Source organism: Lycorma delicatula, chromosome 12 (genome assembly GCF_047948215.1).
Source record: "Lycorma delicatula isolate Av1 chromosome 12, ASM4794821v1, whole genome shotgun sequence".
Taxonomy (NCBI): Eukaryota; Metazoa; Arthropoda; class Insecta; order Hemiptera; family Fulgoridae; genus Lycorma; species Lycorma delicatula.
This window is the reverse complement of record NC_134466.1, coordinates 65804002-65826499: the sequence shown is the minus strand read 5'-3', so window position 1 is coordinate 65826499 and position 22498 is coordinate 65804002. Positions and strand designations below refer to the sequence as shown.

Genomic DNA, 22498 nt, shown 5'->3' with positions numbered 1-22498 from the left:
TCGAATTAAAATCAAAGTAAAAAAAAAAAATAAAAAGCAGCTGATACATTGAACAATATCTGCTTCTGATTGGTTGAAAAGAGTAGGCTTTTGATCAGTTGGAACACCTGTATCATAATGAAAATCTGTTTCATAATGACCTTCATTATGAAGCTGATACATTAAACAATATCTGCTTCTGATTGGTTGAAAAGAGTAGGCTTTTGATCAGTTGGAACACCTGTATCATAATGAAAATCTGTTTCATAATGACCTTCATTATGATACAGGTTCCAGTCGAGTAATTCAAACGTTATAATACAACCATAGAAAGAATATTTCTCCTTTCCTAAATCTATGTCACTTTGTAAGAATTTGGCTAGTTTTTTATTCAATAATTTATGATTGTGAATCCTGAATGCAAAATTAAGTTAACTCTCTTGTAATCATGACACTTTTACCATGACAAGCTTTTAGTTTTAAGAAACTTTTGACCACATAACATTGTTTTAAATCATGTTAGTTACATAATTTCAATACCTCTTGTGATCCTTCACCTACACATTAATCACTTCTACTGGCAACTCATCTATCCCCCTCAGCTTTTTGATTGTTTGTATCACATGTTTAACTTCATTTACTGCTTGTATAACTTTTTATTTTAAAACTTTTGTTTCTAATTCATCATTTGGAAGAAGGAAGAAAATGTAAAAAGGAAGGAAAATGGTAGATGGATCATTTGGTCTGGATCACTGATTTTATTGTTTTATTCACTATTTTGGTATTATCTTTTTCTTTCTAAAATTTCTTTGTCTGGTAGCCATCTCCCCTTTGCATTTTTGTTACTCACCTTAATTTACTGTTCACTTTCCTGTAGAACTTCATACTTTCTTTTTCTTTTCTCTTCTTTTATTTTCTTCAGTCTTTTATTGTTTCAATCAAGTTTCCTCTGGTAATTCACAGATTTCTTATTCTTCTTCACTCAATATAGCAAAATGTTTATTATGATATTGTTTTTTTGACATCATTTATATTCACTGTTGCTTTCTATGTTTCTTCCTTTCGGCTAAATTCTCCCACTATCATTTTTGATCCTTTGAAGAAGGTTACTTGATGTTAATTTAGAATGAAGCTTCTATTACCGCGTACTGCAAATAGGAACTTGATACGACTGTACTGTGTAGATAATTTTATCATTTTAGTAATTTTTTATTTATTTTCTAGATAGTAGGATAATTGCTTTTCAGAATTGTATTATCTCTAACAATTTTAATTCAACTTATATGCCGTTTTAGATTACATTAATATTATTAACCATTTCTGTTATTAAACAAAGTTTATGTAATTTGCATTTTGTTATTGATTTTCAAACGATGAATTAATGAATAAGAATTGTTTTAATGATTACTTTCTTTTTTTTTTGTTTAATGAGATGTGCGGGTATTGATATAATCATTTAGCCCAAACGGAAATTTGTAGCGTTGAAAAATGCCATGCCTGATCGGGATTTGAACCCAGGGCCTTAATGATAAATTAATTATATAATGTGAAACTTGGTAAAATTAGTGAATTGATTCTACCAAAAAATATATAACCATTCTCGTACAGGCTTGGATATCGGAAAAGAATATGGAGTATAAATCCGTTTGTTTACTTCTGTGATGTAATTAAATTATAATTTTAAGAGATTTACTTTAATAACTATAAATATATTTTTTCAACTAAATTTCAAGGCTTATTTAATGGCCCTTTTCCATGTAATTGATAGAGATTTTGCTTATAATGGACCTGACAGGGAGGCTATGTAAAATATGTCATCCGTGTTTCTGACTTAAGAAAGTTCAAAACAATGTAAATATTGACAAATATGCCCTGAGTATAATAATTTTACTGTAGCTTAGGCCATGTGATACTTATTTATATGTAACTTAATGGATACTATATTGACAATATAATTTTCTCAGTCTCAGTCATGTGTAGTCATGGAGCATATTACTTTATTCTTGATTTTTTTTCTTTTGTTTAGGATCTTCATACAAGTGTTATGTTTCTGTTTATTTACACATCAGCAGGATTTACATCATTTCTGGATTTGTCATGTGCTATTTTCGTTAGTTGTGTTACTTTCAGTGTCCTGGCAATTAGACATACTGGTAATAATATTCTTTTTAATATATCTGTTTATTAAACCATCTAGTGAATTATATGACTTTTTTTAATTGTTTGTTAACATAGGTTTTATCGATTGTTTTGATGTTAGTGCCTTTAACTACAGAAACAGCAACCGTCAGTTTTTCAATGACTACAGTTTGTTTCAGAAACAATTATTAAAAGAAAATCAACTCTTATTTATTTGTGCAATACCTCTTTATCTAGAAGTTCTTAAGAGCAACCGTAGAAGGCGTGGCATACTTTTATTATTTTTATTCCCCGCTGAATACAGATTTATTTTTATTGATTTTATCAACATTTATGTATGTGTTTCTGAAAATATTAATGCGTTAGCTAATGATGGTGAAATTTATTCACATTTCTGTATATATATATATATATATATATATATATATATATCTTAAAACTTATTAGAATAAATTGTTAGTTTATATATTAATGTATTGACCTCTGTGCTAATTAATTTATGGTATTAATTTGGTAAGTTTAGCTTATCTGTTTACTGTGTTTTGGTGATTTAATATATATATATATATATATATATATTTATATAAACCGGGTGGCTGAAAAGTAACTTACAGCCCCCTCTAACTTTTTTTTATAATTGAGAAAACTAGGTGAAGTTTTCAGCATTCTTCCTCATACCAAAGAACTACTTGAATTAAAGAAATATGTAACTATTTTTGTTTTTTGGTCGGTTTGGGGTGGGGAACAACTCAAAAATTTTAAGTGCGACATGTAGTCATGTAATTATATCGTATTACATGACTACATGTCATTATAGTCTTTGCTATAGTGTTGCTATAGTCTTTGCGACTAGCAAAACAGGGTCAGAACAATTAAATTCTAATAATTTAAACCAAAATGGCAACTGTAAATGCATTACAATAATTAAAAATTGAAAAAATTCATTATTAAAATTGTTCAAATACTTCTTTTAATTAAACTTATAGTGTTGGAGAATTTTATTTAATTTAACTAAATAACAATATTTTCATTCTAATTACTTATTCATGTGTAATTAATTTCATTTTTTATTTTCAAAAAGGTCTTATACTCTCATGAATTAAAAATACCACTTAATAAAATTATTTCATTTGAAAAATGTTATTGCTTCCTACCTCATATTAAATGTTCAAACTGCTCTCCATGCAGTAGTACAAACACTGCTCAAAAGCTCGTCTCAAATTTTGAAAAATCTCTGGTGAAATTTTCCTATATTCTATCTCAATGTATTCCTTTAATTCTTCAAAAAAAAGTTTGCTGTATATGAGTTATAAATGGTTGATTTTAAATCCTTCCCACAGAAAGAAATCAAGGGGATTCAGGTCACGTGACTGGCCAATTCAATACTGTCACGTCTACTTATCCAATGATTTGGAAACTGCAGGTTCGATGCATTTCTCACTGTTGCGAGCGTAGTGCAGAGGAGCACCATATAACTGGAAACCAGAAGCACCATATAACTTCTCTCATGAATAAAGGTTGTCATTTGGTCTACAAACTATCTAAATTAAATTGTTGAGAGCTGGAATTATTTGCTCATTCAGCAAAGCATAATACATATCACCATCTAAGTTACCATTAATGACAAATTGCCCAAGACGTGTGCCACCTATTATTCCAGCCATGGAAACATTTATTCAGTCGTTCCAGCACTTTAGACATTTAACAAGTCTAAATGCTGGGAATAACCCACCGGGTTGGTCTGGTGGTGAATGCGTCTTCCCAAATCAGCTGATTTGGAAGTCGAGAGTTCCAGTGTTCAAGTCCTAGTAAAGCCAGTTATTTTTACACGGATTTGAATACTAGATCGTGGATACCGGTGTTCTTTGGTGGTTGGGTTTCAATTAACCACACATCTCAGGAATGGTCGAACTGAGAATGTACAAGACTACACTTCATTTACAATCATACATATCATCCTTATTCATCCTATGAAGAATTATCTAAACTGTAGTTACCGGAGGCTAAACAGGAAAAAGAAAGATGCTGGGAATAACTTTCATGGTACCACTAAGGATTTTCTGCGATCAGTACCTACTATTATGTCTGTTAAGAGCCTCATATAAAATAAATGAGGCTTCATCAATGAACAATATGTTTTGAAGCAAGAAATAATTCTTGCTTTTAATTTCTGTGTCAAAATTTCACTGAATTCAACCCTACTATCAAAACCACCTTTAATAAGTTCTTGTACTAATTGAATCTTGTATCGAAGATATTTTTAATACTTTTTGCACTGACTACCTAAATAAATTATTTTTTCTGCAATCACTCTTAATGGTTATTGATTATTATTAGAAATTTCTGCTAATATTCTTTCTTCAATAACTTCATCTGCACTGTGTTAGCCAGGCTTAATATCTTTATATCTAAAATCCTACCAGTGCGATGAAATCCTGGAAATTGTATGGTTCGGATGCTACGCATTAAATGCATTAGCTATTTTTACCCAAGCAGTTTTTTTGTAAATTATAATTTTTTTAATTATGTTAAAAACAAAACCAGGTTAAACTTTTTTAATCTAAATTAAGTTTTTTTTTTTTTTTAATTTTGATCTCTAATTATTTCGCCTTTTATATTTTTTGAGCTTTGAAATTTAAACCTTTTTAAGCTTACTAATAAAAAACACAAAATTTCATCGAAAAATATTTGGTATTTTGGGATTACATGTCAACATCTGTTAACTACTTAACACAAAATCAAGAATAAATATAAATTTTGAAGAATGTAATACTTCTCTTTAATTGTTGATCAGCTGTGACATTGCCAATTTATAAGATAAAAATTACTTTCTTAAAAGTTTCTTATAAAATAAAATTTTAATGTTAAAAAATGAGTAAATTTGTTATTATTTAATTAATTATTTTTAAATTCAAGACTGTAAGTTTAATTAAAAGAAGTATTTGAAAATGTTAATTTTTTTTTTCGTTTTTATTATTGTAATGACAGTTATGGTTACCATTTTCATTTAAATTGTCAAAATTTAATTGTTTTGACACCATTTTGCATGTCTCAGAAAGAGCATTTTTCACAAACTATCACATGACAATTGACCGTTTAAAATTTTTGAGCTGCCCTTGACTTATTCGTATTCGGCCCTTTAAGGCCGAATACGGCCCTTTAAGGCCGAATACGTTAGAATGGTGCTTATTAGCCTTTCTTATCGGAGAAGATTTCCAAACAAAGAATCAGGGTGCTTCAAATATGAAAAAAAAAAAAATTAAAGGGGAGTATTCTAGCTATCTGAAACAAACACATAGTTAGCAGCAATTTTAGATTGGTCAGTTAGAATTTAGTTTTAATTTATAATCTTTCTCATCTCATTGAGCTCTTTAAAATGATGTATCAAGTGAACATTGGTCTCATTTGAAATTTTTGAGTTGTCCCTCACTCCCTGCCGACCAAAAAAAAACAAAAAGAATTAAATATGTTCATTGAAGTAGCCACATGGTACAAGGAAGAATGCCGCAAACCGCATCCTGTTATTTCAATTATAATAAAAACATTAGAGGAAGTTTAAGTTACTTTTCAGCAACTTTGTGTATGTACTAATTTTTAACACATATATTACATAGATTTACTGACAATGAAATTTTTGGTCTCATCAGGGGTTTAATTAAGATATTCTGGATATTAGTGAAGATGAATACAAATCAAATTATTAATTGGATATTACTACTGAATGCATATCAGGTATTTAAAAGACAATGGTAAGAATTTATTTGCCTGAGTAGTAGTAGCAGTAGTAGAGTAGGAATAATATAGATTTGAGGGACAGCTGAAATGTAATGCATAATGAATCATAACAAAAGAACAAAATGTCGCACAAAGTGTCAGGTGCTGCCATTTTGTAATTTTATTCCCTTACTACTAATATTCCAAAACTCGTTAACCCATGCTTTCTCATTTTCTGACAGTTACTATTGTTATGGAGTTGAATATGCCTGCTATGTCAATGTGTCTAACATATTATGTAGTGACTGAACTTTTAACAGCAGAAAAAGTGATTGCTAGTGACATTCACATCGATTACAAGCCATTTATGGTAATGAAACCTTTGATCAAAGTCCTGTGATCAAAATGGGTAATAAAATTTTGTGCATCAGAAACTGCTAAAGCAAATATTGTGGATGAACTAATCTGTGATCGACCGATTTCTTTGACTGATGAGAAGCACCAAAAGGAGGCAATGAATTGATTCAAAATTATCAATGTATCATACAACAACGCATCATCACACAGATAAGGATATTGAAAGAGTAAGTAGGACTTATTATTGCTCAACTAGGCTACCATACAATTTGTTAATGGTGGGTGCCACGCAAACACACAGAAAAAAGATTAACAACTAAAAGAATGTTGTGAACAGCTGAAATGTTTTTGTGATGCGGGAAATTACTTCATTTTCAATATTGTAATGGGTGACAACATTTGGTTTCATCATTATGACCCAAAAGAAAAATGGCAGACCATGGAATATCGGTGCAAAGGTTTGCCACAATCAAAAAAAAATTAAAACAAAAACCTCAGCAAGATAATTTTGTTGATGGTATTTTGGGATTTCAACACATGTACATTACAGATTGTAACGTGACATAAAGACTGAAATTAAGACACCTTAGGAGAGGTGTGTGTTGCCTTCAACAATCTACAGAGCCGACAATTCTGCAACACAATAATGCTCAGCCACACACATCATATGCAACTATCAAGTTTCTTAGGAAGTTGAAATTTGAACTTAATCCACTCACCAGATTTGGCACACTGCAATCTTCACTTTCTGGAATTAAGAAGAGATATTAAGTATATTCATTTTACCACAGATGATGAACTGAAGGACACAATGAGGCTGTACATCAAGGAAAAACCAATAGCATTCTTCATTGAAAGAATGAGAAAATTGTTTCAATGTTGGAAGAAATGTTTAGAGTTCTAAATGGTGACTACATAGAAAAATAAATGTAAATTTTTGTAGAAAAAATAAAAATACTTTTATGGTATATTTGTTTCATTTGTTGTGAAAATGTGATGAATTATGGGTACTTTCGGATAACATTTCAGCTACCCTTCATAGTAACAGTAGCAGTAGTTAAAAATGTACCAAAATTATTATATGGGACAAAATAATCTCACTATGAACTAAAAGACTTAGACTTTTGGGCAAGAGATGTTGGTTTTATTAACATATTACTACACCGTTATTTCCCTATAATAAATCATAATTTGATTTACCCAAATATTCTGTAACTTTTGATGAGTGACAATGAAAATAACCTCCATAAAAAATATATATATATCATATAGTTATTATTAAATAATAATTCAAGAAAATAGCCTTAAAATTATATGTAACTTATGTTTACACCCAAAATAACCAAAGCTAGTTTCAAAAAAAAAATTGGTGAAACTCAAGAAATAGCCATGACAGAATAGAACATTACTACTGCTATTTCTAGGATTAAAGGAAAATGTGTTAACTTCAGTTTGCTTGTAGGGTAATGAATGGAACTGAAAATAATTGGTATAGTACCATTTTTTTTTTATAATTCCTTTAGCTTTGTATTTATAATACCTTCAGTATAATTTTTTTCATAGTTTTTTTTTTTAATTGTAAATTTCATAATGCTTTGTTACTGTTTCAGTTGTACAGTCACATAGAGATGTATACCCATTTTGGAATGAATATGACATAGTTAATTTTTCACAAAACTTTATTATGTTGGATGAAATATGTGAAGAAGCAGATGCCATTTATGTTAGGTGGCAAAAATTACAACTGGAAGGTGATGACCATGTTCCCTGATACATAGTTCAAATCAAGAAATGAAACTGACCCATACCCGTTCCATTGTCTCCTGCGTGATCTTCCTACGAATACTTGTCTTCAGTTGCTGTAATGTACTGGTTTCTCGAACTACACCTGCTCCTTTAAGTATTCCCTCAGGAAGAAGTCATACATACTCAAGTTGGAAGATCAAGGGGGCCAAGGAACATCTCCGAAGCAGGAAATGAGCTGCCAAAACCGTATCGCCACCTCTCACATACACATTGTACATGAACACGCAATGTTCCACTCACCATTCGAGCATGGTAACTAAAATAAATGGCATTACTTCACACACATGTTATTACAAACAAATTACAGATTGGAGTAATAGTAACAGTGTTTGGTTCATTCCAAAACGGGTATACAACTCTGTGTCACTCTGTATATGTAGTTATCTTTTTTCTTCCTTAGTTCTCAGATATCAGTTTGATTTTTTTTTTTAATTCATCTTTTATACAATTTTTAGGTATTGCTGGAGAAGGAGCAAATGCTGGTTTAGCTATTACTCAGGCTATGTCAGTCGCTGCTCTTTTACAATGGTGTATGAGATCTTCATCTGAAATTGCTAATCAAATGACTTCGACTGAACGTGTTTTAGAATATGCATCACTTCCAAGTGAAGAGCCAGATCCAAGTTAGTTTTTATTTTGGCAATTATTTAAAAAATAAGTTTCCTCTGAAGTAGTAAAGTACTGTTACATTGAAGGCTAGAAATGCGGTCCCTAGCTGTGTTAAGAAAATAAGATGATGATATCTATACCTACATTTCAGTATCAGATTGAGATATAATAAAATATGTTAAATTTTTACTTTACCATTTAGTTAGTGCTATAGCACAACTATAGCTGTAGAAGGAAAAGTATTGTAATCAGTCCAATTTGGGCATATGCAGTTTTCACTGGATCTTGATTTTTTGATATCTAAGGAACCCAAAAAACCAGATGAAAATTTTCCAGATTTTCATACGTATGTGTGTGTGTGTGTGTGTGTGTGTGTGTTCGATGTTGTCTTCTAAATCACCTTATATCTCCAGATCTACTGGACTGATTTTGTCCAAACTCGGTCAGATTACTTCTATATACGAGGCATTGATGTCATTAAATTTTCAACTTAAAAGGTCAAGGTGGTGACGCTGTAGAACAAGGTCACCCTGAGTATCTCAAGATTTCACCTAATTAAGGTCATATTTTTCTTAGGCACATTTGTTAACTAGTAAAAAATAACAATATTTGCAAAAAATGTTTTTCAAAATCACACCCTCATCCCAAAAAAATGTTGTTGTAGTCATCTGTTATGTTGTGATGTCACAAGTGAGCGGTAGAATAAATAATTGAATAATATATAAAGTGTAAAAAAGTAACTCAGTCTGGCTGGGTCTCAACCCAATCTCCCGGTTGACTCGGTACCTGGTGCATTAAGTCTCACAGCTACACCAGTCTGCATACTGTACTAGCAAAATTTGTTCTATGTAAGTTGTGAAATTGCATTACTTTTGTTAGTGCAGACTGTCACACTAGTACCACCTGCACGAATTAAATACAGTTTACATACACAGTTTAGTTAGAAGCATTGAATTAAATAAACATAAAATATTATATTTAAATAAAATCATAAATATTTTTAATTAGTTGTGTGTGGAAGCCGTGCATCAGAAACAACCCATAATTGTAGGACTTTTCTGAAATGCGGCTCTGTGTTGTCAGTTTTTGTAATGCATCCTGTTCTACAAAACCTCAAAAGAATCATAAATTAAGGGAGAAAATTATCACATTTCAGATGTTAAGGGGTCTATCTGAGGGCTCTACCCCTGGACCCCCACTGTGTTTATTAAACTCATGTTTGTGAGAATAATATGATAAATAAAAATGAATGCTTGTTCTACATGTAAAAATGTCAATGTATTGTAATGTCTTTAGAGCAATAGTTTGGTCAGTAAAGGACCTGAAACTTTGAATGATCTAAGAAAGTGGGGTTCAAAACATTTTGTCTCCATCTTAAAATTAGTAGTTGTTTTAGCTGGTTATCTGTCCTTCATATATAAAAATATATTTTGCCTGGTTCTTAGAGTTACTTGACAAACACCACTAGGAGTGACGACCATACTTGATTTTCAGTTTTTTTAAAAAGTTTTTAGTAACCTTTATTTCATGTTTTGTAGTCAAGTAACCAGTGGTTTAAAAAAATTCAAAATCCATTTTAACACTTTAGAAATTAGTTTTTAGACATTCACATGAAGATTGCACACACCAAAAATCAAGTTGATATTTTCAATTGTTACTGAGAGATTAAAAAAATAGTAAATCTCATTGTTACTTCATTTTTACCCTTTAAACTTTGAATTTCAAAAAACCTGTATTAGTGTGCAATTACACTGTAAGAAGAACATATATACAAATTTTTATTCATTTATCTACAGTAGTTTTTGCTGGGCATTGATGAATCAGCCAGTCAAGACAAGTTGCTCTGTAAGTAAGATATATATATATATAAATCTTCCAGATGATATTCATTGATGCTTTTATTCCTCTGCAATATTGATACAGTATTTTATTACTAAAGTTTTGATAATTCATATTAAGTTGTTTACTTTTAAATAGGTTTAAAAGTCTATGTTAGTGGCATAATTTTGTTTTTGTATTTCAAATAATATCACTGTTTAGCTTGTTCAGCTTGAATTTAGTGAATATCAACTCCTGCTAGAAATCTAATTTACCTATTGTGAAAATATTAGATACTCATCTTTACTCATTCAGTATTTTTAATATTTTATTTTTTCAGATTCTAAAAAAAGGAAGGAGGATGTCAGTAATTGGCCTACTGATGGTAAAATTCAGTTTAATCATCTGAACTTGTATTATGTAAATGACGATTCTCCTGTATTAAAAGACTTATGCTTGGAAATTAAACCCCGTGAAAAGGTAATTTTTTTATCACGTACTATTAAAGTATAGAAATTAGAATTTGATTATGTTTTTAATTAACTATTTCTATTTATCAACATAATTTTAAGACAATAACTGTTGCTGTTTTTAGCTTGATATTTCAGATGAATAATAGTTTTAATCTTTGAAAAAATGTTTTTCATTTTCTTAGTACTGTAAACACCTGATTCATAGACATTCAAGTTAGCAAATTTTTGAAAATATAAAAAAACTGTGTAGTCTTGTAAAAATTCCAGTTTTTGTTTTTATCAATGTTCATATATAATTTTACTGTATGTAATAAATGTGTCACATGAAGAAGCAGCAGCGCCTTAAACACATACAAATATGTTCATTTTATATTTAATTTTTTTTTGACATTTGCTTTAATATTTTTTAAACAATTCATGTACATATTAATATATTAATAAATTAAAATTTTACCTTTAATACAGATTTATTCTTTTTCTATTTTATTTTAAACATACACTTACAGTTATGATACTTAGTAAAAATAATATTTTCATTTTTTTTAGTTAATGAAATAGAAAGAGTAACAACTCTCTTTCGGCCAATCCGTTTAAAATCTGTTTATCAATCTACAGATCATGTTGCTGTTATTGGAGTCTATTATTTAATCTATAAATTACTATTGTTATACTAAAGTATTAGTAAAAGATGAAGTGAATATTAAAAGTATTATATAATTTTGAAGTAATTTTCATTATCAAACTTCAATTGCTTATAAATTATTATTAATGTTTTTTTTGTTTTTTTTAATTATTATTATTATTTCTTTTATTGACTTAAATATCTGTATTTATTTTCAATTATTTTAAATTGTTAACCACATTTGCGCTGTTATTGTCAGTGAATTGTATTCTTAAGGTTGAAAGTATCTTTTACTTTCCCGTCTAGATAGCGTTATAGATAGCCATAGCTGTAGAAGGGAAAATATTATAATTACTCCTGTTTGAGCATATGTGGTTTTCACCAGATCTTGACATTTTGACACCTAAGGAACCTAAAAAACCTAAAAACCAGATGGAAATATCCCAGATGTTAATGCTTATGTGTACATGTGTGTGTTTGGTGTTGGCCTCTAAATCACCTTATATCTCCAGAACTACTGGACCAATTTTGACGAAACTCAGTCAGATTACTTCTATAATAGGGCATTGATACCATTAAATTTTCAACATAAAAGGTCAAGGGGGTAAGGGTGTAGAGCAAAGTCACCCTCAATATATCAAGATTTTGCCAAATTAAGACCATATTTTTCTTAGGCAGATTTATTAACAATTAAAAAATAACAATATTTGCAAAAATATTTTTGCACACCCACCCCAAAAAAATGTTGTAAACTTTGAAGCTTTGTTTTGTTCACTGTGATGGTTGTTTTTCATTGTGGTTTCTTCTGTTGTCATCTAATTATGCATAAAACTCAATCTTTACTAAATTGGGAGCCCCAAACCCTACCAAATGACTGGACTCAACCAAAAATCATGCATTTTTTAACATTTTTCATCTTTCCCTTTTTTATTGTAATCAAAACTGTTTTAAAAAAAGATTTTTTATAAAATTGAACTTTGACTTCCACTTTGGGGTTCATGCAAAAATTAACAAACATGGTCATGTAATTTATACATTTTCAGGACACTGAAAACAATTTTAATATTTAAAATTGTTGAAATAGAAACTTTTTTTTTAGTAATACCAGATTTGAAATTTGTGGTTTTAAGACAATATTATTATCTTGTAATTATAACATGGGATTTTTCAAAATGTCATTAATATATTATTTATATTCTGTGTTGTCTGCTTTTTTTTAATGTAGATAAAAATTTTGATTAATGTAAGAGTATTTGTAAAGTTTAAGTTGAGTAGGTAAATATTTTTTTGGTGTATTTTTAATTTTATTTTAATTAGCATAACTGTAATGCTTGTCGGCGGTCTGACATTAGTCGCCAGTCACTTCTAAAAATTATATATACATCCTTAAAAACTAATAAGCGTCTCATGCCATGTTTAATTTGGAGATGAGGAATGAAGTGGCCATCCTTCTCCATTAAACCAAAAATGTGTTTAGATATCAACATGCTAAGCCTCCAAATTGCAGGTGATATATAGCCCCATAAGTAACACCTTTATTTGTTCTACACAGAGTCTGACTGTTAAGCAAACAAAACTACTTTCAGATAAAGTGACTGTGATTGTTGTCTGTTGTACCTCAGATTGTTTACATGTATCACAGCTATAAGATAAGACTGAGATGAATAGTGTAAAACAGATTATTTTCAATAGATGAGTAAATTTTGAGTTCAACTGCATTTATTTTTGTAAACTATTTTATTTTTGATGTAATCTTTGCAGTAAAGTTTTTTATTCTACATCAAATTTTTTTGTTGGATCAGACTAAAGATTTTTAAATGTATTGTCCGAAAATAAATTAATAAATTTATCTATATAGTTGTTTCTATGTATAATAACTTTAATATTATTAGTTAATTATATAATGTTGATTTGTAATTTTTTTTAATAGCCTATGTATTTAATCTATTTTTTATTACTTTTTGAGATTTTTTTTTTTTTAAATCTAAAATAATTGTTTTTTTTTTTTTTAATTTGTTCATTTAAGTTTATTATATAAATTAACTATCTCTAGTGCTGATTTTAAAGTCTTTACGTTACTGGCAATTTAACAAATAAATTTACAACAAACTTAAAAAAAATGTTTCTTTACTATAATTTTTTGGATTTACAATTAAATTTTTTCTTATTTTACAACTACTTTTACCATACAGTTTTAGAATCCATTTTTTTTCAACTCAAGAATTATAAAACCACTGATTTTTTCCCATAATTTATTGATTAAGAATTTCAGTGTAGCCTTGTTTTAACACTGGAGCAGAAATCAAGACAGGTTTTTCATTAGCCACAGCTTTTTAAACAAATCACTTGTGAACCCATGTTTATGTGAAGCTTTTTCATTATTTAATTGAGGAATATACCTATAAAGCTTATTAGGAATCTCCAATACTACTTTATTAAATTTCTCCTCCAAACAGCGTTTCTTCACTTTGTATTACCTACTTATTTTAATTCCCACAGCTATTTTGCCATTATTTTTTTGCACTTTATACATTTGTAATGATTGATTTAATTATTTAACAATACTGTAATATTTATTTTCTTATAGATCGGTGTAGTTGGTAGAACTGGGGCAGGTAAATCATCAATAATTCAAGCATTATTCAGAATGACACATATAAAAGGAGAAATATTGATTGACGGAATCGATACAAAAACTCTTACTTTAGAGTGTTTGCGTTCACATATATCTATTATTCCACAAGATCCTGTATTATTTTCTGGTACAATGAGACATAATTTGGATCCTTTTGAACAGTATGAAGATTTTGCATTATGGAAAGCTTTAGATGATGTAAGTTTAATTTTTGACTTGCCTTAATATGAAAACACATCTTTATATCTACATATATACATAGAATTACTAGAAAAAATGCAGTTATATTTTATATTTTAAGAAGACAGATAGATAAATGATGCTTATTGTTTTTTTTTATTTAAATATATAAATGTTCAAATGACTACCATTAACATCAATACCTTATGGTAATGGTTTAATACAAAGCATCATGCTTACTGTACTGTAGCTAAAGATGTCATGGTAACTGTATTTTCAATTTGCTATCTCTACTGACATGTTTCTATTTACATAGAAACACACTGGATTCAGTGTGTTTAATTAATCATCTGATGAATTAATTTTCTGTTTATGATAGCTTTTTAATTGTTTACTATTGAGCATTTTTTTAACCACACAATAAATGAGCAGAAGAAATAGTCAGTGATTAGATAAAAGATGGATACTTTTTGCTACGTTATAGTAAAAATTCTGTAATAAAATGATAATAGCAGCTAAACTGCTGTATTAACAACAAATTAAATTATCATAAGACAAAAACATAGTTTGTATAAACTATGAAACTTTTGTCTAATGGCAAATAAAAAAAAGAGAATATGCAGTGAGCATAATCTTAATAAAGTGTAATCAAAAGTCTAGATATTTTCTGTTAACCAATATTGCAATATGCTGATATGAGTGCGTGTGGAAAAAACAACTTCTAGTATTTTTAAACCTAAACAGCTTAAAAATAAAAAAAAATCATTTAATGAAAACAGTTGTCAAACAACAGTTTCAAATTATTGTCATCATAATCTTACACAATTAAATAAAACTTTCAAATTATTAAATTGTAATATTTAAACGTAATACTAAATAAATAATATTTACCTTTTATCTCAATTTAGGTAGAAATGAGAGAATCTTTAAAAGAAGAATATGATCTTGAAACTGATGTTAAGGATGGCGGTGGTAATTTCAGTCTCGGTCAACGTCAGTTAGTTTGTCTTGCTAGAGCTATTGTTAGAAATAATAAAATACTTTTGATGGATGAAGCTACTGCAAATGTTGACCCACAGTAAGTTTTAATAGTAGGTTTATAAATATATATATATATATATATATATATATATAATGTTATTGTCATCTAATTATAATATTAATTAAAATAATAATATTAATAAAATATTAATTATAATATTAAAAAGGTGGGCGGGCATATGGCCTGCCACAAAAATGTTATATGGTTTATGTTTCATTTACACATGATTTTGTTAAATGTTTTTGCCAAATGTAACTAAATAACGTTCATGAGTTTAGCCTACTAACAACAAAAACTTTTACAACGAAAAACTTCAAAATATTGAACATGATTAGGTGTTTTTTGAGTTGTCATTTTGTAATTCAGCTGTAACCCCAATTTTTTCCTTTTTTATCTCCAAAACAGAAATATAATTTTAGATAAATTGTTCATATAAAGAAGTATATATCGTTAGAACGAATGAATCGTTGGTTCGCTGCATGCAGTTGCCCAGATGCCCGGTGCATCACGTGGTCCACTCTGCGCCAATAGCAGCTAAAATAAAATTGTGCGTGCATACATCAAACAAACAAACCCACACACCATCCTTTTTATTTCCTTGTATGAAAAAAAGGAAGTATTGCGATCATAAAAAATTTCGGTTTTCAGATTTCAACAAAAATATCTGTTTTTACCATCCCTGAATCCATTTTGACTACTTTTGGCGTGACTTACGTATGCATCTCGCATAACTTTAAAACGATTAACTGTAGAATGTTGAAATTATGGATTTAGGACTGTTGTAACATCTAGTTGTGCATCTCCCCTTTTGACTGCAATCGACTGAACCAAATGTGTCCAAAAAAAGCCCAAAATCCAAAAAATATGGTTTTTGGACATTTTCTTAAACGCAGTAATAAGCCCTCATTGAGAACTTTTCTACGATATTTCATTGGTGGTACTTATTTTCATTGGTGCCAGAGGTATAGCCAAATGAAATTTTAATTAATGAAATGTTTGAATCTTACAAGGGGAAGGCACATCGGTTCGAATCAGACTTCACATACATATATTTTTTAACTTTTTTTTTTTTAATTTAAATATATTGATCTATTAATAATTAATTATTAACCTCTGATTGTAAAAATAATTTTATAATAAATAATTCAATAATAACTATAAAATAAAAAAAAAAAATATGAAAAAAATGATAAGTTATTAATGAAATAAAATTTTACGTACTTTTCATTTAAAAACAAAAATGTGTATATGTAATTTAATAGGCGTACAAGGAAGTCATGTGATGTCCACATCAGATTTTTGTGGCAAAGAATACAGGTGTGTCATGAAGTTCTCCTGGGACTTTCATAACCTATTCTACTCGTGAAATTAATGAAAAAAGTTCACATAAACATATGTCCTAAATTGCTTGGTTTACAAGTTACGACTAGTGAAAAATTTCGCTCATGTTTCAGCTACCCCGTTGAAATGAGATCATACTGAAATTTTTATAATGTTAATTAAGGGACAGAGTTAGTGATTTCTTATGGTTTTTGAACTGAAAAATCGAATAAAATAAAAGTCCCAGAATCGTATCTACAGTACTTTTTGAGAAATTTCTTCTGTTGCTTACTGTGATGACGGAGGCCTGTAGGACTATTTCACTTGAGGCAGTTCCAGTTATCGCTAGTATTAAACCAGTTGACATCCTTGCACCGGAATGTCAGTTAGTTACGCTGTGAAGAAGTCGGGTGAACTGATTGCGTAGCGTATTTGGCAAATAGAGGAAGAAGGTTTTGGTATTTGGTAGGACTGGTAGGATGAAACGGTAGATGGGCGGTATACGCACAGTCTCTTTCCAGACGTAAGGGCATTGAGAATCGCCTCATGGTTCTTCCCAAACTCAGTTTCTCCTCAGATTCTTGTAACTTAGTTCCTTTCGAGACGTGGCTCATTTTCGGGTCAGGCTTACGCGATGTGGCATTGGGACACTGACTCGGGTTAGTATCCTCAATGCTTAGTATATATGAACGTTCATATCATGTACTGTGGATCTGCTCAAAACATGAGTTTATGCATGCAGAGGTGATCAGGAAGGTTGATAGTATTGGTTCGAGTCCGAATCTGCTGGCTAACTAGAAGGTTAAAGATGAGTGGCGCCTTGTTGAAAGATTTTTAAGGTTTTTGGGGCTTGTAAGGACTACAGAGGGTGTTATTGTAGAATAGTAGCCTGGGTGGCTAGGGATCCGTTTGTGTGCTTTCCTGCCAGAGTAGGCCCATTCGGCAATTGTACCCGGTTGTTATTTGGTATGTTATTGGGTTGATTGGTAATTTTGGTTGCTTTATTATGGAAGCTCAAAATTGCGATGTTGTGAACAATTTTTGAGGATATGAGATTAATGTATTGTTACAGCTCAGTTTGCAAATCTTTATTGGTTATCAGTTTTTTGATTTGGTTTAGGTGAGTTTGAAAAATATCATTTGTAGTTGATGGGTTTTAACACTGCTGGAAATGTCTTTGGAGGCATTTGTATTCGTGCCATCCTGATCGAGGCCGTACTGATGACTGAAATATATAATCAGGTATTGAGGCTTTAGAAGATGATCTCCAGTAAAGCCCATCAGAACTAGGTATGGAAGAGGTGGTGTAGTGACCGGGATCATAATAAGGTGGGTGTCTTCCCCTATGGGTTCAGGATGATGAATTTGATATATATATATGCTAAATGGGGTTAGTAAATATCTTTATAATGGATGTGCTAAAATCTATAGAAATGACAACACACCTGTTGGCAGATGGTTGACTTATGACAAAACATCTTCTAGTGTTGATGGAGTTTTATTGGCTTCAGATTCTGTATCTCTTTTTCCTTGTTCTTCTCATTTTTCTTCTGTCTTTGCGCTTCAGAGAGATGTGACTGAGACTGCCAAAGATTGGAAAGTGTGTCAGTGATTGTCATTTTCAATAAATTTTTGATAGATTGCTGGATACAATTGAAATTTTGAGTGGCAAAGTTTTTTAGGTAGTGTCTCTCTCTCCAGTTTATTTATTTATTTTGTAGAAAATAAATAAATAAAAAATGTATTGTAAAATTAAATACATGTTTTATTATTTATTTTCATTTACTGATTTAAAGAGTATTTTTGGGTTGCATGACTTTTAGACCATAGTATAAACTATATAACCATTAGAGGTGCACAGGGAAATAAATATGTTATTACAAAATGCTTCACTTCACCAGAACAATGGCTTTTCACAAATACATTTGATATACAGCATTCAAAAGAAAATAATTTTTATATTGCCATTTTTTCCTCAAGATTGTTATAAATTACAACTGATTGATCAAAATCAATCTGATAAACTAAAAGTCCAGACTCTCAAATTCTGAATTAACAAATTTTTAATGCATACAGTGACCAAAAGCCGTGTAAGTTGGATTTCTTGCTCACTAGGTTTATTTATTTTTATTGTTTGCTTTATTGTTCTGACAGATTCCTGTTCATTAAAAAATTGCTTTGTTACTATTATAAATTGTGTTATTATGTTCATATATTATTTCTATTATTATATTTTTACAGAACTGATGCGCTGATCCAGAGAACTATACAAAATAAATTTAGTGATTGTACAGTATTAACTATCGCACATAGACTTAATACTATTATGGACTCTGATAAAGTGCTTGTTATGGAAGCTGGTGAAGCTGTGGTAAGTTTATAATTTATATGTTTACTTATTAATTAAAAAAGAAATCAAATTTAACCATTCAGTCATGTTCACCCCTTGGCAATTTCGTAGGTATTGATGTGTTTGCCACTGGAACTTTCCTGGCAGATTTTACAGGTGGTTTGCCATTCCTTCCCATTGTGGTTAATTGAAATTCAACCACCAAAGAACACCGGTATCCACAGTCTAGCATTCAAATCTATATAAAAGCAACTGCTTTCACAAGGACTCAGTTTATACTTATATTGTTAATAAGTAATCTGGAGTAAACTACTCTGATCAGAGATTCTATTGTTTATTTATTTCCTTTTTCTCTTTTTATTTTTCCATGGCCTTTATTTCTCCTTCACTAGATACTTGCCTTGGGGGGTTTGTATCAACTACCCTATTTCGATGCAAGATATGCTCTGGTAGCTGGCAGTGCAGCTATTAGATAGTTGAGTAGAGACCCTGTGTACCTATGGAATTGACCAAGTACTATTGCCTACCATTCAAAGGTAGTAGAAAAAGCCAAACTAGGGTCTAAGGTGCCTACTGGTTAAAGCAAACCTCCTATTCCTGTTTCTAACCAATAAAAAATTACAAATTACTTAGCAAGTGCTCTTCACACAAATAAATACTGAATTTTTATGTTTCCTCTTTTGTATTTCTTTGCCCTTCAAGCTCAAAAAATTTGTATTTGCAATGTATAAGCTAATATTTACTTATAATATATTATTACTAGCTCCCTGACACAGCTTCACCTGCAGTATATGGTTACTTGTGTTTCCTTTCACGGTCAATTTTTTTTAATTTATGTTTTTTCATAAAGTAGACCGAGACAGGTGCAGACAGTCACACATAAAGTAATGGTGACAGTGGCTGAATTAGTTGCAAATACCCCGTTTGAATTTTTAAAATCGGAAGATTGGTTGCAAAGATATAACATTTCCAAATAACCGTGATCTGTTAGACTGAGAGTGTACCTGATGCATGCAAAAGTTAGCCTTTAACCTACTAACAAATACTCGGGTTGAATTTAAAAAATCAGACAATTGTTTGCAGAGATATTACAAGAGCACCCCATTGCATCTCCCAAAACAGGGTTATCCCTTTTGTTACCAGTTGATGATGATGATTGGTCTAGCCTCCCATGAGGTGCTCGCATACCTCACCACTCTAACCTGTCACGGAGTCTCCATGGGAAGCCCATTATTGTTAAACAGAATTTTTTAAATTTACCTAATATTATCTTATTTAACGTAAATTTAATTCTATTATTTTTGTAACATTATTCATTCGAATGATTCGAATCATTCAGTTTAAACCCAGCTCACACAGTGATAGAGATTCACAGTTCATTAAATCAATTCATTATTTTTTTTTGGAGATGATATATATCTAAAATCCTTCTCAGTTATGACCAGAAACATGGGTTAAAATTTGGTGCGATTGACCGAATAGTTTCTTTTTTTTATCCCGAACAAACAAAACCATCTTCCTCTTTATATAATGGTATAGATTATACAAAATAATAATAATTATTAAATTATTACTCTATAATAATGTGTAAGCAATCAATATGCAGTTTGCATTTCAAACTGCATATAGTTTAAATTTGATGTACAAATTGAATTAATGAATGTTTCTGTAAAGTTAAGTTTTATCATCAAATGATGCTTTTGTGTAATTTTTCCAGTATTTTGGATATCTTTTCCATTTATGTCCTCTTAAGGATTCTTTTAAGGAAAATCCTATATGTTTTATAGAATTATGCAGTTGGTACTTGTGCCAAATGTCTCTTTTCTCTTCAACACATTAAAAAATACCCACAAGAATAAAATAATCCATGCTTATTCTTTTTCACCTCATTTCAGATGTTTACTAAACACACATAGATGTAATCCTGCTTTATTTGACCGTCCCCTAATTCTTCTCTTTTCACATGTAATGTTTTGTGTTCTCTTCCTTTCATACATTTGTTTATTTGTGGTTGTGTTCAAGATACAGTGTTAATATCATTTATATAACCCTCAATTTTTAGGTAGATTTCATAAGAAAACTACCTATTGTAACAGGTACAATGATTCAACTTCCGGAAAATTTTGACAGTGAAATATATATATTTCACTTTCTTGTGGCCACGATAACTGCTAAGTTTGCGCCAATTACTTTCAAATTGATACATAAAATATAACGACCCAAACTTTCGGTCGAGTTCCTTAATGGACAAAATCGGACCATGGGGATGGAAATAGGGGGTTTTTTCGAAAAAACAAAATATTGCTATAACTTTCTTATTAAGTAAAATTCATATTCATTTAAAGTTCGTACTATTCTTTGGATAAGGGCCTAAAACTTATTTCAGTAAAGTTTTTTGTTATAACCAACCATTGGCCCAGAGAGTGGAAAAAATGGGGTTCTGAAGACAAAAAATCATACCTTCCTTAATAGGTACAGTATCAAATTGGTTTAAAGTAGTCGTTAGTCCTTTAAACATTACCTAAAACTTTTGTCTGAAACAATTTTTATATGATCAACCCTACGGCAATGGTTAACCAAAATGTTGCTGGAATTGTAAGAAGATGGGGCTTGTCGTATGCTAAACATGCCAAACTTTTTTCACATGCAACCATTGTATTGAGTAAATTTGAAGTTTTTATTTACTTTAAGGTGGAAATCTTTTTATCCCCTTCTTAGCACCAGTGAAATCTAACACCTTCTGGAGTGCTGAAAGGGATTTTTTACTACAATTATGCATTCCTTTTTTATCATTGGTTGTTACTTATAATATTACCTTCTCATGTACACATGTTTACTTTAATTGTAATATGTTGTCTTTAACACTATTTTCTGTTTGAAAATTGAATTGTAGAATTACACTTTAAATTTGACACAGACTTTCTATGTTATAAAGATTTTTCAATATTAGGTTTTAAAATCAGTTCAGCTGTTCAAGTATGGTGTGTGAACTCTTGCAGTCACTCAAATTATGGTGTAAGTTTTTCACCAAACTTACACCATAAAAAGGTGGGTAATCTATGTATATAAAGAAAAAAATTCAATTATGTATGTTTATTATTTGTATTAAAACTTTTATTTATATATTAATTCTTATTGTTTGCATTGCAGGAATTTGATCACCCTCATACCTTATTGCAAAATGAAAATGGATATTTCTTTAAATTAGTTCAAGAAACCGGTCCAGCTATGTCTAAACAACTCACTGAAATGGCAAAAAGAGTATGTGCTATTTAATTTAGAATGAAATTATATGCTTTGATCTAGTCTAAATTTAATAATATTTGAGGCATGTCTAGAAAATAATATTAGGCTATTTAAAAAATGTTATTTATTTTTAATTAATTTCATTATTACATGGAAGGTCATACCTTAAATTACTTTTATCATAATTTTCACTTATATTAAGACGGTA

The 22498-nt window shown here is 30.0% G+C and overlaps 1 protein-coding gene across 5 annotated transcripts in view; it reads left to right on the top strand.

Moving 5' to 3' along the window:
- The window catches only part of LOC142333216 (ATP-binding cassette sub-family C member 4-like), a 189880-nt gene that overhangs the window by 157404 nt on the left and 9978 nt on the right, over positions 1-22498 (top strand). For all 5 annotated transcript variants that reach the window (XM_075380199.1, XM_075380201.1, XM_075380198.1 and 2 more), the window contains 7 exons: positions 2006-2132; positions 8451-8618; positions 10763-10902; positions 14105-14350; positions 15241-15410; positions 18936-19065; positions 22195-22305. In XM_075380199.1, coding sequence (XP_075236314.1) covers positions 2006-2132; positions 8451-8618; positions 10763-10902; positions 14105-14350; positions 15241-15410; positions 18936-19065; positions 22195-22305 — 1092 coding nt within the window. The remainder of the gene's footprint in view (positions 1-2005; positions 2133-8450; positions 8619-10762; positions 10903-14104; positions 14351-15240; positions 15411-18935; positions 19066-22194; positions 22306-22498) is intronic.